The following is an 18452-nucleotide window of genomic DNA, read 5'->3' as shown; positions in this document are numbered from 1 at the left end:
ATTAATCCTATACTCACGTTCAGGGACGCGACTGAGCTCCCGTCTGTCAGCCCCAGCTTCCCGTGCGGAGACATAAGAGAAGCCTCCCACAGGATGGTAAAACATCTGGGCGTCCCCTGGGCAACGTCCTTGCAGACGGCCAATTCTCTTACACCAGAATTGACTTGCAGTTTCTCCAGTCGCTCCTAACACGTTCGTGCCTATGGGAATTATTTTTGGCGAGGGAGGAGGGGGGACTGCCGGGAGGCCGGGAGGAGATGTTTACAAAGCTTCTTCTCTTCCGTAAACGCAAACGCAGATCGCTCCTCCTGTCGTAAAAACAGAGCGGATCCTGCCTTGGTTCGCAGTCAGGAATACAGATGCTACTCTCGCCTCCCTCTGAAAGAGAATCAGAAATCTTTCCTTCTAAAAATATGTTATTTGTAACAACTAAGAGTCCTAGTAAACTATCGACCTGTCTTGCAAGCAGCCCCATTCATTCCCTTCTAGTGATCACAAAAGCTACAGGTTGTGCTTTTTCTCCACGACTCAAGCATCTTTACGGTGAAGTCAATCCGCCATCATTGGGACTGCCCTTTAAAGACAAGGTTTCTTAGCCCAGCATTATTCTTGCTTTTAAATAAATGTCTGATTTACAATCGGGGCCGGCTGATCACCTCCCAACAAAGCATTCCCCCAGGCAGTAAGAAGCCAGACGTTGAAACTGCTAGGCCATTCAATGCTAATCAAGTTGGCCAATTGAAACATTCACCCTGTCCTCCAACAGACAAGAGTTCTTTCTCCCACCCTGGACATCCCACAGATTTATAAACCCCATTTTTCTAGTTTCCAACAGACCTCACAACCGCTGAGGATGCTTGCCATAGATGTGGGCGAAACGTCAGGAGAGAATGCTTCTGGAACATATGACCATACAACCCGGAAAACTCACAACAACCCAGTAATTCCGGCCACGAAAGCTTTCCGCAATCTACTTCATCGCACTCGAGAAAAAAATCCACTTAAAATCCTGCAGAATTATGGGGTTTGTAGTTTAGTGAGGCTGTTAAAAGATTTTGTGATTCTATTCACCTTGAGTGGAGTCTGTCTCCTTTCCCTTCAATTCCAGGAATATCGAGGCGGAAACATCCCACAAATACATATATGCTTTGAACCGGGTTATCCGAGTCCACACTGCCATATATTCCAGTTCAAAGCTGATAATGTGGGATTTTATTCCGCTGTGTGGAAGGGACTTCCAGTAGCAACATCTCCAGAAAGGAAAAAAGTGGAAGTTTATCCTATGTAACACAACTCAGGCCTTGAAATCTCTGAACATTACAAGTTATTATTAGTATTGTTATTATTATTTTCTCCAATTCAGTCCTCCCAGTTCTGTGTTTGCCTGGAACGGAGGTGTTATCAATCTATTTCCCTCAAATGACGAATGGCCTTGTCAAAAGGACGCCAGGCCAAACACCGAAGTCCCCAACTAGCTTTCAGATTGGTGCGAAAATGTCCTGTCCGGGATACAGACAAAAACTAAACAGCCCCACGGTTCCCAGGCTCGGAAAAAGGAAAGGAAAACAGCCCCACGGGCGAGGGGAGAAAGGGGCAGACCAAGAGGCACCGAGGAGGGAGGGAGGTCCACTCCCGGGATCCATTTCTTTGGCCCAAAACTCTTTCTGATGGGCCGCCCCAGGTATGAGCAAACTGGGGCCTTCCGGGTGTTTTGGACTTCAACTCCCACCATTCCTCACAGCCTCAGGCCCCTTCCTTTCCCCCCTCAGCCGCTTAAGCGGCTGAGGGGGGAAAGGAAAGGGCCTGAGGCTGTGAGGAATGATGGGAGTTGAAGTCCAAAACACCTGGAGGGGCCCAGTTTGCCCATACCTTCCCTATGTCCATTAAGTGTGCATTCTCTTCTTTCCAGGCGTATAGGGCAGCCACTTCACGAGAGAAACTTCCAGGATATTTTCAAAACATACCCAGAACAAGGCCACCCACTTGGCCACCTCGGACCAGACCTCAAGCCTTTCAGAGTCATGGTTTCTATAGTCTAGGCTTCCCTAGTCCATCTCTTTGCTTTCGGGAAGAGAATTTGCTTTCCCTTTTGGGGGGGAAAGTTTCCGCCGGAGCTTCTATTTCAAGGTTGAGCACTGACTGCCGTTGGAAGCCAGCTCCAAAACGCACCGCAGGCCGGAGAGCCAAACTCTCGCAGAAGCGTGCAAAAGACGGCGCGGGAGAGACCTTTCTTTCCCTTTTGGGGGAACGTTCCCGCCAGAGCTTCTATTTTAAGGGTACTGAGCATTCATACTGAGCGTTGACTGCCGTTGGAAGCCAGCACCAAAATGCGCCGCTGGCCGGAGAGTCAAAGCGTGAGAAAGACGGCGTTTCAATGCGCCTCAGTGTTCTGGGGTTCACGTCCTCATTGTCAGGGTCTCTATCTGGTTTCCTAGGTAATCATCTGCACGTGAGCTTCCCGGTGGCGCAAAGGGTTAAAGCCTTGTACCGGCAGGACGGGGAGCGGGGTGAGCTCCCGTCTATCAGCTCCAGCTTCTCATGCGGGGGACAGGAAAGAAGCCTCCCACAGGATGGTAAAACATCAAACATCCGGGCGTCCCCTGGGCGCCTACCCATCTGTGAACAGTTGCATAGGAGCCCCCAGTGCCAGCAGGACTGCTGATCAAAAGGTTCAAGGGAAAGGAGTGAGCTCCTGTCTGTCAGCTCTAGCTTCCTATGCAGGGACATGAAAGACGCCTAACACAAGGATGGTAAAACATCAAACATCCGGGCGTCCCCTGGATCACCTACCCATCTATGAACAGTTGCATAGGAGCCAGCAGGACTGCTGACCAAAAGATTCAGGGGAACGGGGTGAGCTCCTATCTGTCATCACTAGCTTCCCATGCAGGGACATGAGAGAAGCCTCACACAGGGATGGTAAAACAACAAACACCCGCCCGGTGCCAGCTGTACTGCTGACCAAAGGGGAACGGGGTGAGCTCCTGTCTGTCAGCTCCAGCTTCCCATGCGGGAACATGAGAGAAGCCTCACACAAGGATGGTAAAACAGCAAACATCCGGGCGTCCCCTGGGCAACATCCTTGCAGACGGCCAATTCTGTCACACCAGAAGTGACTTGGAATTTCTCAAGTCGCTCCTGACACGAAAAAAAAATCTGCATAGAGAAAACACTTCTATCAATACCGGCTTGAAGGTCAGTGAAGCCTTATAGCTCCAGGGGACAAAAAGTCTCCTTTGGGGTGCTTCCCTCTTCCCTTCAGTCCTTGCCTCTCCAGTAAAGTAGAGCCGAAGGTTTTCAGGGCCGAAATCACCGGGTTGTTGTAAGTTTTCCGCGCTGTGTGGCCATGTTTCAGAAGCGTTTTCTCCTGACGTTTCGCCTGCACCTATGGCAGGTTGAGAGGTTATAATCAGGGCCAGCTAATCACCCCCCAACAAAGGATTCCCCCAGGCAGTAAGAAGTCAGACCTTGAAACTGCTAGGCCATTCAATGCTAATCAAGATGGCTAATTGCAATATTCACACTTGCCTCAAGACAAGAGTTCTTTCTCCCACCTTGGACATTATTCCAAGTATATTGGAAACTTGCTTAGTTTCCAGTATACCTCACAACCTCTGAGTATGCCAGCCATAGATGCAGGCGAAACGCCAGGAGAGAATGCTTCTGAAACATGGTCGTAAAGCCCAACAACTCACAACATCCCAAAGTAGACCCGCTTTCTCATTTCCCTCAACGTAAACTAAGAAAGTCCCGGGGTGCAAGAAGGGAAGGAGAGGGGCTCTCTAGGTTTCATCTGCCGCCCTTCCTCCCCTCGCCTCATCTCCCCCCTCCACCCCTCCCTTGCTTGTGTTTAATGCTCTCGTAAAACCCACGTGTCTCTCTCTCTCTCTCTGCCCAAAGCAGCCAGAGCGCCCAGTGCTGCCGAGCCCGGCCGACACGCTCAGCTCCGCAAGAAGCCAAGGAAGAGAGAGCAAAAGAGGGAGGGAGGGAGGGAGAAAAAGAGAGAGAGAGAAAGAGGGGGAGCTTCCTCCTCCTCCTCGTGGAGGACCCCCTCCCTCCCCTCCTCCGTCGCTCCGCCCACTCCGAGCTTCTCCCAGGCAACTTCGGCCCCGCTGCCTCCTTCCTTGACTCTTGTCCCCTCCAACCGTCCGGACAGGTCTGAGGGACTTCCTCTCTAAGCCCATCCGAAGGCACTCAGGTAAATTGGAAGCGCGTCGTGGGAAGACGGGATGGTGGGGGGGGGGGGGGACTGTGGGGAGGAGGTCACGAACTCGGCCAAAGGAAGCCCAAGGAAGCGCATTCCAGGCGGCGATTCCTCACGCTCCCTTCTCCCGCCGGAAGAAAGCCGAGGAGGAAAAGAGGAACAGGATTAGGTTGGGTTGTTGTGAGTTTTCCGGACTGTATGGCCATGTTCCAGAAGCATTCTCTCCTGACATTTCGCCTGCATCTATGGCAGGGATCGTCAGAGGTTGTGAAGTCTGTTGGAAGCTAGGAAAATGGGGTTGATTGATATCTCTGTGGAAGGTCCAGAGTGGGAGAAAGGACTCTTGTCTGTTGGAGGAAAGGGTGAATGTTGCAATTGGCCACTTTGATTAGCATGTAATGGCCTAGCAGTTTCAAGGTCTGGCCTCTTGCTGTCTTTGTTGGGTTGTTATGAGTTTTCCAGGCTGTTTGGCCATATTCCTGACGTTTAGCCCACATCAGGAGAGAATGCTTCTGGATCTTGGCCATACAGCCCAGAAAACTCACAGCAACCCAGTGATTCCGGCCATGAAAGCCTTCGACAATACAGGGAACATGATTGTGGGCAGCTTTCCGGCTGGAGAGGGAGGGAAGGGAAGTGTATGGGGGCTTCGTTCACCGGAGAGCTCTCTTTCCCACTTTCTCCCTCTCTCCTACTTTCTATTCCTCTCTCTCTCTCTCCCTGCTTTTCCCCTCTCTCTTTTGCCCTCTCTCTCCCTTTTACTCTCTCTTTCTCAATCTTTGAAGGCACGGGGCAGCAATGAGCGCCCTTTAAGGGAAGAGAAGGAAAGTTTTCTAGAGTATTTGAAGCAGCAGTGCGTGGAGGGTGAGGACTCTTGCCGCACTCCGCGGAGTTGCCGCTCTCTCTCTCCCTTCCGCCTCTGCTCCCTTATCCCTGGGAAGAGGCACCCTGGGACCACGGGAGGGAAAGCGTGTCTTCCTTGGGGCGGGGGGATCTTCGGCGCAGGGTGGGTGTAAGAAGAGTTGAACTGGTTCGCGAAGTGTCCACTCTCCTTCTTCCGCTTCTGCTGAAATGTAGGGCTCCAGTTCCTGGATGAAGGGAAGCCGACAGCCGCTTCTCCACTTTGGGTGATGTTTTGATGCTTTACCATCCTTGTGGGAGGCTTCTCTCATGTCTCCGCATGGGGAGCTGGAGCTGGCAGAGGGAGCTCATCCGCTCACTCCCCGGATTCGAACCCCCCCACCTGTCCTGGTTCTCCAGGTGCTTTGGACTTCAATTCCCAGAATTCCTAACAGCCTCAGGCCCTTTCCTTTTCCCCCTCAGCCGCTTAAGCTGAAGGAAAGGGCCTGAGGCTGTTAGGAATTCTGGGAGTTGAAGTCCAAAACACCTGGAGAACCAAAGTTTGCCCATGTCTGGTTTAACCCATTGCACCATAATTGTCGAAGGCTTTCATGGCCGGAATCACTGGGTTGCTGAGAGTTTTCAGGGCTGTATGACCATGTTCCGAAAGCATTTTCTCCTGACCTTTCGGCCACATCTATGGCAGGCATCCTCAGAGGTTGTGAGGTTTGTTGGAAAAGAGACAAGTGGGGTTTCTATATCTGTGGAATGTCCAGGGTGGGAGAGAGATCATGCTTTTGTATCATTTCCTTTTGAAGACCTTCTCTTAGCAGCAGCAACCGGCTCAGTTTAGGGGAACTTGATTTCCAAAAGTGTATGGCATCCTCACAGATCTCACACCTTCCATAGGTGTGGGCAAAACGCCAGGAGAGAATGCTTCGACAATTGTGGCTATACATCCCAGAAAATATTGTCACTGTCCATAGCTCTTCCTCTTTGCTGGGCCCATAACCCAGTGATGATTGGAGACTTGAACACCCTTGAAGGCAGCCTACCCGAAGAGGTCTTCTTCTCCTTTTCTGTTCTTCTTCCTCTTCCTCGAAAAGTCGGGAGAGAATGCTTCTGGAACACGTCTATACAGCCCAGAAAATATTATAAGTGTCCACAGCTCTCCCCCTTTGCTGGGCCCATAACCCACTGGGGATTGGAGACTTGAACACCCTTGAAGGCAGCCAACCCAGAGAGGTCTTCCCACTCCTCTTCTTCCCCTTTTCTCTTCGTCTCCCTCCTCCTCCAAAAGTCAGGAGAGAATGCCTATACAGCCCAGAAAATATTATAACGGTCCACAGCTCTCCCCCTTTCCTGTGCCCATAACCCATTGAGGTTTGAAGACATGAGCACCCTTGAAGCAGCCTACCGAAGAGGTCTTCTCACACAGCTCTCCCCCCTTGCTGGGCTCAAAACCCATTGAGGACTGGAGACTTGTGTAGTCAGGGGCGGAAACCCAACACCCTTGAAGGCAGCCAACCCGGAGAGGTCTTCTCACTCCTCTTCTTCTTCCCCTTCTCTCTTCCCCTTCCTGCAGGCAGGCGCCATGCTGAAGCCCGGCGAGCCCGGCGGGTCGGCCTTCCTGAAGGTGGACCCGGCGTACCTCCAGCACTGGCAGCAGCTCTTCCCTCGCTCCGGGAGCAGCAGCGGCGGCAGCAAAGGCGCGGCGGGGCTCCTGGGCCACCACCTCCCGCACCACCTTCTCCCGCAACTCCCGCCGCCCGAGAGCCCGGCAGACGCGCTCCGGCACCTCCCGGGCCCGCCTTCCTCCTCGTCCTCTTCCTCCTCTTCCTCCGCGCCGTCTTCTTCCTCCTCCACGCCGTCGTCCGCGCCGTCTTCCTGCGCTGCCGTTGCTGCCGCCGCCGCGGCGTCTCTAGCCTCGTTGACCTCGCTCCCGGTGGGCCAGATCCCCGTCTTCGGCGCTTTGCAGAGCAACAGCGAGGCTCCCGTGGCGTCGGGCCCGGTCTCGTTGCTGCCGGGCAAGGATTTGGGGGGCGCCGGGGTGGCCAAGGGCAGCGAGAGGAGCCCGGCCCGCTTCCGCTGCACGGCCGAAGAGCTGGACTATTACCTCTACGGGCAGCAGCGCATGGAGATCATCCCCCTCAACCAGCACACCGGCGACCCCAACAACCGTATGTAATGCCACTTCCTTTCATAGATTTTGGGGTGCAGAGATCACACGCGGGGTGCCCTTTTAGGCTTGTTTCACATGGGATGGAAAGGGCAAAGCGAGCAAAGGGGAGAAAGCCTTTGTTGGAGGCGCTTCTGGAAGAAAGGGGGCTTGGGGTTGCTTTGAGGCGCCTCTGGTCCGGTTTACCAACACGTCAGGTCGTATTTTCCAGGAAATTGAGCCTAGATGGGTAGGAAAGATTCCGTCTAAACAGAAAGAAGTATTGTCGAAGGCTTTCATGGCTGGAATCACTGGGTTGCTGTAAGTTTTTCCGCGCTATGTGGCCATGTTCCAGAAGCATTCTCTCCTGACGTTTCGCCTCCTGACGTTTCTCCTCACATCCTCAGAGGTTGTGAGTGAAAATGTACAAAATCTGAATACCAGTATTTTTTTTAAAAGCCTCTAAAATCAGGACAGGAAATAAAGAGCAACACTCTGCAAACGGGGGAATTCTAGACATGAAACCATCAGGGCCAGCTAACATCTTCCAACAAAGTATTCCCACAGGCAGGAAGCAGCCAAGCCTTGAAGCTGAAAGGCCATTACATGCTAAGCAATGTGATTAATTACAACATGCACACTTGCCTCCAACAAACAAGAGTTCTTTCTCCCACCCTGGACCTTCCACAGATATATAAACCGCCTGTCGTAGATGCAGGCGAAACGTCAGGAGAGAATGCTTCTGGAACATGACCACACAGCCCGATGAACTTACAGCAACCCATGAAGCAGTAATTCCTGATAGTAAGAGGTGTTGCACAGTATGGTGGAGTCTCCTTCTCTTGAGGCTTTTCAGCAGAGGCTGGATGGCCATCTGTCAGTAGTGCTTGGATTGTGTCTCCCTGCATGACAAACGGCCCTTGTGGTGTCCTACAACTCTGATGAGCCCTCGGTTGCGCAGTGGGTTAAATAAACCTTTGTGCGGACAGGACAGGTCGGAGGTTCGAAAGTGGATGAGCTCCCTTTGTCAGCTCCAGCTCCCCATGAGGGAACATGAGAGAAGCCTCCCACAAAGATGGTAAAACATCAAAAGATCCGGGCGTTCTCTGGGAAACGTCTTTGTAGACGGCCAATTCTCACACACGAGAAGCAACTTGCAGTTTCTCAAGTGGCCCCTGACACGAAAGACAAAAACAACTGATTCTTTGAAATGGGGTGTAGATTCTCCGTTAATTGTACATAGAAGGTAGGCAAAGAGACTTCCTGACAGTGTGGTGAAGTGTTCTCTTCTTGTGGTTTATTAAACAGAGCCTGTGTTGGGGAATGTGAGCTGTTAGGCTCAAAAAAACAAAACAAAACAAAAAAACCCTCAGTTGGGATGATTCAACCATCAATATAGCAGAGTTCAGAAGCAAACTTCATAACCAGCAGAAATGTACCTGTGGCGAGCTAGGATAATCTAGTTAGCTCCAAGACCTTTTCTATCTAGAATGTATTTCTTTTGCTTCAATACATACTTTTGAATCTAAAGTTCTTACTCTGCAATCCTATGCCTTCCTAGGAAAGAAAGCTTACTAAGTCTCATCTTCTAAGAAAGGTACAAAGTCAAAAAATCATGCAGCTATCATAGCCCATCTGTCAGAAATACTTCTGTATTGCTGCATGACTTTGGAGTTGGACTGGATGGCTCTTGTGGTCTCTTCCAACTCTAGGATTCTATGCAACCGGTGTCAAGAGTGACTTGAGAAACTGCAAGTCGCTTCTGGTGTGAGAGAATTGGCTGTTTGCAACCGATGGATGTTTTACCATCTGTGGGAGCCTTCTCTCATGCCCCCACATGGGAAGCTGGAGCTGACAGATGGGAGCTCACCCTGCGGGGTTGAATCTTTCGGTCAGCAGTCCTGTCGGCACCGGGGTTCCTATGCAACTGTTCATAGATGTATAGATGCCCAGGGGACGCCTGGATGTTTTACCATCCTGTGGAAGGCTTCTCTCATGTCTCCAAATGAGAAACTGGAGCTGACAGATAGGAGCTCACCCTGTTCCCCAGGTTAAACCTTTCAGTCAGCAGTCCTGTTGGCACCGGGGGCTCCTATGCAACTGTTCATAGATGGGTAGGTCATTCCCTCAGCCCGGGGGACGTCTGGATGTTTTATCATCCTGTGTGAGGCTTCTCTCATGTCCCCGAATGAGAAGCTGGAGCTGACAGACGGGAACTCACCACACTCTGGGTTGAACCAGACTGGCGGTACAAGAGTTTAACCCATTGTGCCACCAAGCACTCCTCTGCAGTTGTTTCTAGATGGATAGGTTATTCCCTGGAAATTGCACTTAGGTGGGTAGGGGAAAAAAGATTCCCCTTAAACATGAGGAAGAACTTCCTGATGGTGTGGTGGAGTCTCCTTCTCTGGAGGGTTAGAAACAGAGCCTGGATCCTCATCTATAAGCAATGTTTGGGTTGCATATTCCTGCATGGCAGGCAGAATAACATTGGACTGGGCTTTTCCAACTCTACGAATCTATGATTCTCCTCAATCAGTACATCCAGAAACAGAGATACTATGGGTTGTGAGTTTTCCCGGGCTGTATGGTCATATGTTCCAGAAGCAGTCCCTCCTGACGTTTCGCCTGCATCTATGGCAGGCATCCTCAGAGGCTGTGAGGCAAGTGGGGTTGATATATCTGTGGAATAATGTCCAGGGTGGGAGAAAGAACTCTTGTCTGTTTGAGGCAAGTATGAATGTTGCAATTGGCCACCTTGATTAGCACTGAATAGCCTTGCGGCTTCAAAAACAGGAGAATTGCAGACAGGACTCAATCAGGGCCAGCTAACACCTCCTAACAAAGGCTGTGAAGTCTGTTGGAAACTTGGCAAGTGGGGTTGATATATCTGTGGAAAGATGTCCAGGGTGGGAGAAAGAATTCTTGTCTGTTTGAGTCAAGAATGAATGTTGCAATTGGCTACCTGGGTTAGCATTGAATGGCCTTGCAGCTTCAAAGCCTGGCTGATTGCTGCCTGGGGGGAATTCTTTTGTTGGGAGATGTTAGCTGATTGGGAGAGATACTATACTTTTGTATCAAGGAGGTCCATACATTTCCTTTTGAAGTCCTTCCCTTAGCAGCAGCAGCAACCGGCTCAATTTAGGGGAACTTCTCAAATTCCTTCCGTGGAAATCGGTCTGGAATAGCCCAGCAGCAGAGGAAAATGGGTTGGAGCACCAACAAGTTCCTTACCAAGGGAGGCAGCTTTCTGGAACTTTTCAGTGTCCTTTGAAGTCTTTCTTCTCGAGCTGTTTTTGTGGGAAAGCCACAACACACACACACACACCAAACACACACACACATTTTCTCTTTCAACCCTTGTTCTCCTCAATAAGGCCATGCCACTGGCTTTGCCCTTTCCAAAGGAGGCAGGATCATTCAGCAGGAAGTTTGGTTTCCAAAAGTACAAATGTCAGAAGCCTAATTGAGTGTCAAAATCAATCTACTGGGGGCATTTCAGAGAGTTCCTTGGAAAAAGAACCCACAAGAGCCATTTTAAAATTATTTTTAAAGACTTCTCTTTTTTCACAGTCCCTTTTAAAACACTTATTATGACTTTTGACAGCCTTTCCCCCTTATTTTGGTATATATTCGCTTGTATGTATTACAACTAGCTTGAATTTCCTTTTCAGTGTGCACATTTCCCTGTTTTAATGTTTAGGTAAAGGTTTTCCCCTGACATGAAGTCTAGTTGTGTCCAACTCTGAAGGGTGGTGCTCATCTCCATTTCTAAGCCGAAGAGCCGGCGTTGTCCGTAGACACCTCCAAGGTCATGTAGCCGGCATGACTGCATGGAGCGCCGTTTTAACATTTAGACTGAGGAGTATTATTACGGTATTGACAAAATTGCTGTGAAATCACATTGTTAATATCATAGCTCTCGACTCTTCAACATCTTTGCTTCTTTCCTTGAAAAGTATCGCTGTAGTTTTTAGACTTAAGCCGGGTATTTTGTAATGTATATCGACTTGAAATTGAGCTTCGCCGTTTTTCCTTGAGGGAAAATGCCCTCAATTTAAATAGGATTTGCTTTCGGGTTGTTGTAGGTTTTTCGGGCTGTATGGCCATGTTCTAGAAGCATTCTCTCCTGACGTTTCGCCTGCATCTGTGGCAGGCATCCTCAGAGGTTGTGAGGTCTGTTGGAAACTTGGAAAATTGGATGTGGGTTCAAGTGGGCAATGGCACAGTCCCATGGGACACTCCTATCCTTGTCTGAAGGCGCAAGGGTTTTAAATTCACTCCTTTGAATCGTGGAAGAGAATAATACCATCACAGAGTTGGAAGAGACGAAAGAAACCTTGGAAAACTTGTTTTCTGTTACTCTAAAGAGTTACCGGAAGTTCCCAGGCTTAATAATAATTCGGTGGGGTTTTTTTGTTTTTTTGTTTGTTATTTACGTCTAAGACACTTGCTCAGGAGAAAATCTCACGGACTTGCTCTACTTCTGTCCTCCCCGAAAGTAAATCTCAGCTCTTCGGTTCATATTTACTCCCCAATAATCCTCCCTGAGTTTAATCCAGATTACACTGGCCAACACACATTTTGGTGCCTCAAATGTTAGTCCTGTTTCTGGGTCTATTTGATCTGCTGATTCCAAAAATGGCACCAGTTTCCACTTATCTCAAGTTATTGAGGCAGAGCGCGTGCCATCATAGAGCGAATGTATAGATATATTGGTATATATATTGCTGTGTATGTGTGTGTGTGTATAGATAAATTGATGTGTGCATGTATGTATGTGCGTGTGTATGTGTGTGTGTGTGTGTGTATATATATATATATATAGGTATATATATATTGGTATATATATAGGTATAGATATATTGGGGTGTGTATATATAATTGGTATAGATATATTGGTGTGTGTGTGTGTAGGTATAGATATATTGCTGTGTATGTGTAGATAGATAGATAGATAGATAGATATAGATATATTGGTATAGATATATTAGTATATATATTGCTGTGTGTGTGTATAATTGGTATAGATATATTGGTGTGTGTATGCTCATACGTGCTTATTTAAAAATAACACAGCCCAACTCTCTCTCTCTCTCTCTGTATTGTTGAGATGTGTTATTTTTAAATCTACATGTATAGGAGTGTCTCTGCAAAGCAAGATCCTATGGATATTACACCAGGAACAGACTTGTTTTATAGGCCATGCATCCAAGAAAATGCGTGCAGGATCTCAGCCTTAGCAGGCCAATCCCGCGCCCCTTTCCTTCGACGTGAGAGGTGGACGCTCGTGTTTGTGCCCTTTCGTTTAGGACTGCAATTTCGATTTTTTTTTTTTTTTGGTTTTGTTTTGTTTTAATCGTCCCGTGAACTGCTCTTGGCTTCTTGAAGGTTCACCGATTGGGATCCTGGCATGGGTGCGTTTGACCTGACACTTGAATGCCTCCTTTTGCTCCGGTTCTTGAGCTCAGCCGGGAGGGAGAAGAGCAAAGGAGAGAAGCTCGAAGCTGGTCTCCCGTCAATTCTGGGCTCATAAATCCAGGGGCTCCGAAGTCAGAGCGGCGTGGCTGACTTCTCGAGGGCAGAGAGAACCCCGTAAATCTCCGAGAGAAGGGGCTTCCCAAGACTAAGAAAGGCAAGACGTGGAAGAGGGGGAAGAGTTGTCTTAACCCGTGTAGACAAGCGTCAGGCTCCTACCTCCCAGCACCCAGAGGGAGCTTTCTAAAGTGACCCAAGTGTCTCGCTCAACGAAAATTCCAAAAAATCCCAAGTCTGGCCCGGAAAAAGAATAAAAATCTATTTTCTAGCAGGGAAGGGTTCCCTTGGCTTCTGTGTTAGAGGGAAGGAAGGAGGCTTCAGAACGCAGCCTCGATGGCTTTCAGTGGATTCTGGATCGGATGGAAACTTTACGCCGATTGCTGTCTTCCAACTCGCCAGAAATCGGCGCGCTGAGTGCGGATCGAGCCCATGGTCAGGAGGGTCGCTTCTCTCTCTCTTTCTCTCATCGCAACGTTCATTCACACAGTGGATTGTCTCTTGTGTCTGTTACGAGTGGGCAGAGAAGGCTGTCAATCGTAGAGCAGGAAGGGCTGGATCCTTCGCAGGCAAGAAGGAACACCCGAGAGTCGGACTCTAAAGCTTAAGCGGCTGGGGCGGGGGGGGGGGGGGAGGAAAGGGCCTGAGGCTGGGGGGAGTCGAAACACCTGGAGGGAGGGCCCACGTTGGCCCAGGCCTGGTCTAAAGCGAAGGGGAGAAGGAGTCAAAGCCCCTCTCCATCTGTGAGTGCGCCTTCAAGTCGCACTAAGGCGTTGCATCGTGTTTTCTTGGACACTGAGTACTCAGAAATTGTTCCCCAATCCCTTCCTACACAGATATATTCACTGGCAGTCTCCCATCCAAGTACTAACCAGGCCTGACCCTGCTTAGCCTCCAAGACCAGATGGGATTTGGGCACCTTGGGGGCGCTGATGTAAAGTAAAGGTATCCCCTGACACTAAGCCTAGTCGTGGACTCTGGGAGGTGGTGCTCATCCGGCGTTGTCCCTAGACACCTCCAAGGTCATGTGGCCGGTATGACTGCATGGAGCGCCCTTACCTTCCCGCCGGAGCGGTACCTATTGATCTACTCACATTTGCATGTTTTCGAATTGCTAGGTTGGCAGAAGCTGGGGCTGACAGCGGAAGCTCACGCCGCTCCCCGAATTCGAAATTGCGACCTTTCAGTAAACAAGCTCAGCAGCTCAGCGCTTTAACCCCTGCGCCACCGGGGACTCCCTTCCTACACAGATATATTCACTGGCAGTCTCCCATTCACATACTAACCAGGCCTGACCCTGCTTAGCTTCCAAGACCAGATGGGATTTGGGCACCTTGGAGACTTTGAAGTAAAGGAAAAGTAAAGGTTTCCCCTGACATTAAGTCTAGTCGTGGACTCTGGGAGGGTGGTGCTCCTCTCCAATTCTAAGCCGACGTTGTCCTTAGACACCTCCAATGTCTAATGTTGCATGGAGCAACATTACCCGCAGAAGCGGTATTTACTGATTTGCATGTTTTCGAACTGCTAGATTGGCAGAAGCTGTGGCTAACAGCGGGAGCTCACCCCGCTCCTCAAATTCGAACCGTCGACCTTTCGGTCAGCAAGTTCCGCAGCACGCACCGGGGGCGTTGAAAGTCATCTCCAAAAGGAGCTGGTGCCGAGGTCGAGGTCTCTTTCAAGGGGAGCCATTGGAGTCATGCTTTTCAGCGGTGCCTGAAGAGATGTTTTAGTTCCACTTAGTTCAGTTGTGTTTGCTTCCTTTTGCGGCGCTGACTCTCCCCTGGATTGGCTGCGCCTTGTTCTTCTACACGCACAAGGGATGAACTCGCCTTTGGACTGAAGCAAGTTCACTTTGAAAGAGAGCTTCACTATCTTCTCATCACAAGAACATCAAGCATTTTTTGAAGAGCGATGGGGACCTTGTTGGCCTTGTTGGCGGCTAACTTTGCCTGCTTTCTCACCATGTGTCCCATCTTGTTTGCTGTGAAGCGATTTTTTAGAAAGGGATAGCAAGCATCTCAGATTCTTTTTCTAAGTGTGAGGAAAGAAGTTCACAGTAAAACTAAGCGCCCTTCCAGATAGGCTCTATATCCCAGGATCTGATCCCAGATGTTCTGCTTTAAACCTGGGATAAACATAATAATAATAATAATAATAATAATAATAATAATAATAATAATGGGTTGTTGTAGGTTTTTCGGGCTATATGGCCATGTTCTAGAAGCATTCTCTCCTGACGTTTCACCTGCATCTATGGCAAGCATCCTCAGATGTTGTGGATCTCACAACCTCTGAGGATGCTTGCCATAGATGCAGGTGAAACGTCAGGAGAGAATGCTTCTAGAACATGGCCATATAGCCCGATAAACCTACAACAACCCAGTGATTCCAGCCATGAAAGCCTTCGACAATACAATAATAATAATAATAATAATACAGCACACAATCCTAGACGCTTGGGAAGTGTTCGACTCGTGATTTTGTGATACGAAATCCAGCATATAAATCTCATTGGCTGTGACATACTGTGTTTTTGTGTCAGTAAAATAATAATAATAATAATAATAATAATAATAATAATAATAATAATAATAATAATAATGTATTCACAGTCCTAGACACTTGGGAAGTGTCCCACCTGTGATCAAATACAAAAGCCAGCATAGTGATCTTGTTTGCTGTGTACTAATCTTGTTATGTATCAAATAATAATAATGATAAATAATAACTTTATTTGCATCCTGCCCCATCTCCCCAAGAGGACTGGGATCAGATCCTGGGATATAGGGCCTGCCTGGAAGGGCCCCAAGTTTAATGTGTTGTGGAAGGCTTGTGGAATCACTGGGTTGCTGTGAGTTTTTTGGGCTGTATGGCCATGTTCCAGAAGCACTCTCTCCTGATCTTTCACACATATCTATGGAAGGCATCCTCAGAGGTTGAGGGATCTGTTGGAGAATGCCTTTCATCTGGGTGGATCTTTGTCTTTACTCTTCTGGCTTGTTCATGCAGCCATTGAAATCCACACGCATGTAGACAATTTCAACAGAAAGGAGGAAACCATGAAAATTAACAAAATCTGGCTATCAGTCTTTTAAAAACTCTAAAATCAGGACAGTAAATAACAAACAACACACAAAAAGCAAGGGAATTCCAGACAAGAATTAATCAGGACTAGCTAACACCTCCAAACAAAGAATTTCCCCAGCAGCAATCAGCCAGACATTGAAGCTGCAAGTCCATTCAATGCTAATCAAGGTGGCCAGTTGCAACATACACACTTGCCTCAAGAGACAAGAGTTCTTTCTCTCACCCTGAACATTTCCCAGATATATAAACCTCCCTTGCCTAGTTTCTAATATATCTCACAACCTCTGAGGATGCCTGCCATAGATGTGGGTGAAACATCAGGAGAGAATGCTTCTCGAACATGGCCGTACAAACTCACAGCAATCCAGCCCCAAGTTTGTTGTGTTCGATTCTCATCCTGATTCCAGTGGGAGACCTTTGGCCCCAAGTGAGGATAGCACCTCTGCTCTATAGAGTTCAGTTATTTTGACACAAATCAGGAAGCATGAAAACGGTGTGCAGTCCAGATCCAGTAGCACCTGTGTCATAACTACAACGTTTACTTAAATTTCTGGCAGAAATAGATATTTTTGGTGTACTTAATCCTGCAGTCCATCATCATGTGCAATGTTTCAGCATTGGACAGTAGTTCGTCTTCATGTTGATGAGTTTATTTTTGAAAGGTTGCATTAATATCTACACACTTTGGATCAGGCTTGGGCAAACTTGGGACCTCTGGGTGTTTGGGACTCCAACTCCCACAACTCCTAGTAGCCTCAGAGCTCTTTCTTTCCCCCCTCAACAGCTTAAGTGGCTGAGGGGTGAAAGGAAAGGGCCTGAGGCTGTTAGGAATTGTGGGAGTTGAAGTCCAAAATGTAGGAATTTTATATAGGAGGTGGACAATGCAACCCTATGCATGTCTGCTCAATAAATCCCAATGTGTTCAATTGGGCTTTAGCCCCACTTCAGTGGATATAGAATGCTGACATTGTATCCTTTGGGACTCAAGCAAGGGTCGATTTTCAAACAGGAGTTGTGCACATTTTTTCTTTTTTACCCTCAGATTAGTGATAGATGTTTTTACCCCAATAACACATTTATGTAAGTGTGTTATTGATTTTATATGTTGATGCATTGCATCTTATGTGTTATGGCACCACCGTGTGCTGTTTTGTAAGCCACCCCACTTCCTATGGGAGATGGTGGCGGGTATAATGTTTTGTGTTCTCGAAGGTCACCAGAATCACTGGGTTGCTGTGAGTTTTCCGGGCCATATGGCCATGTTCCAGAAGCATTCTCTCCTGACATTTCACCCACATCTATGGCAGGCATCTTCAGAGGTTGTGAGGTATATTGGAAACTAGGCAAGGGAGGTTTATATATCTGTGAAAGGTCCAGAGTGGGAGAAAGAACTCTTGTCTGTTGGACACAAGTGTGCATGTTGTAATTAATCACATTGATTAGCATTTTATGGCCTTTCAGCTTCAAGGCCTGGCTGCTTCTTGCCTGTGGGAATCCTTTGTTGGGAGGTGTAGGTGACCCTGATTATTTCATGTCTGGAATTCCTCTGTTTTCAGAGTTTTGCTCTTCATTTTCTGCCCTGATTTTAGAGTTTTTTTAAAAATACTGGTAGCCAGATTTTGTCAATTTTCTTGATTTCCTCCTTTCTGTTGAAATAGTTCACATGCTTGTGGATTTCAGTGGCTTCTCTGTGTAGTCCAACATGGTAGTTGCTTGAGTGGTCCAGCATTTCTGTGTTCTCGGAGAATATGCTGTGTCCAGGTTGGTTCATCAAGGGCTTTTACTATGGCTGACTCCTCTGGTTGAATTTGTCTGTAGTGCCTTTCATGTTAATGTTTAGTGGTCCCTATGTAGACTTGTCCACAGCTGCTTGGTATAAGGCAGACTCCTACAGAGGTGAGAGGATCCCTCTTGTCCTTTGCTGAAGGTAGCATTTGTTGGATTTTCTTAGAGGGTCTGTAGATGCTTTGTAGGTTGTGTTTCTTCATCAGAGTTCTTTCTCCCACCCTGGACCTTCCACAGATATGTAAACCTCCCTTGCCTAGTTTCTCATAGACCTCACAACTTCTGAGGATGCCTGCCGTAGATGTGGGTGAAATGTCAGGAGAGAATGCTTCTGGGAACATGGTCACACAGCCCAGAAAAGTCGCACCAATCCATAAATAAATAAATAAGATACTGCATGCCTTGTTAGTACATGAATTGAAATGAAGTTTTGCTAAAGTAAATGTTAGTTTCCCCCCTTATAATCAACTGGTCCAGGTCTAGCCTGTTGGCCATGTATCCACAGATGCCAAGTTTGTTATCCCTGCCTTTTAATCAAAGGTCAAAATTACAATTTTGGCACCAGGATCCTTCACCATCCAAGAGAGCCAAAGAAGACCTTAAGATCATGACAGGAAGTGGGCCTAGTAGGGTTTATCCTAATGCTTCTATAATAGTGATGGGCTGTGATGCTGCTAATGGACCAAGAGACTTGAGAAACACCACTATGCAAGTTTGACAAGTGACAGAAATGCAGTCTAACATCCTATCAGGACACAGTTAGAAATGAAGCAGCATAATTATGATGAAGGGATTGGTGCAATACCTTTACTTGTATATGGGATTATGATGTTTTAATGTGTT

General features: G+C 48.1%; 1 protein-coding gene across 2 annotated transcripts in view; it reads left to right on the top strand.

The window, feature by feature from the left end:
• Positions 1–4022: 4022 nt before the first annotated feature.
• Positions 4023–18452, top strand: part of PRDM6 (PR/SET domain 6) — a 128361-nt gene continuing 113931 nt past the window's right edge. For both annotated transcript variants that reach the window (XM_060761965.2, XM_067465583.1), the window contains exons 1-2: positions 4023–4198; positions 6630–7224. In XM_060761965.2, the coding sequence (XP_060617948.1) occupies positions 6639–7224 (586 nt within the window). In that variant the 5' untranslated portion in view covers positions 4023–4198; positions 6630–6638. The remainder of the gene's footprint in view (positions 4199–6629; positions 7225–18452) is intronic.

Source organism: Anolis sagrei, chromosome 2 (genome assembly GCF_037176765.1).
Source record: "Anolis sagrei isolate rAnoSag1 chromosome 2, rAnoSag1.mat, whole genome shotgun sequence".
Classification (NCBI taxonomy): domain Eukaryota; kingdom Metazoa; phylum Chordata; class Lepidosauria; order Squamata; family Dactyloidae; genus Anolis; species Anolis sagrei.
This window is presented reverse-complemented; position numbering and strand designations above follow the sequence as displayed.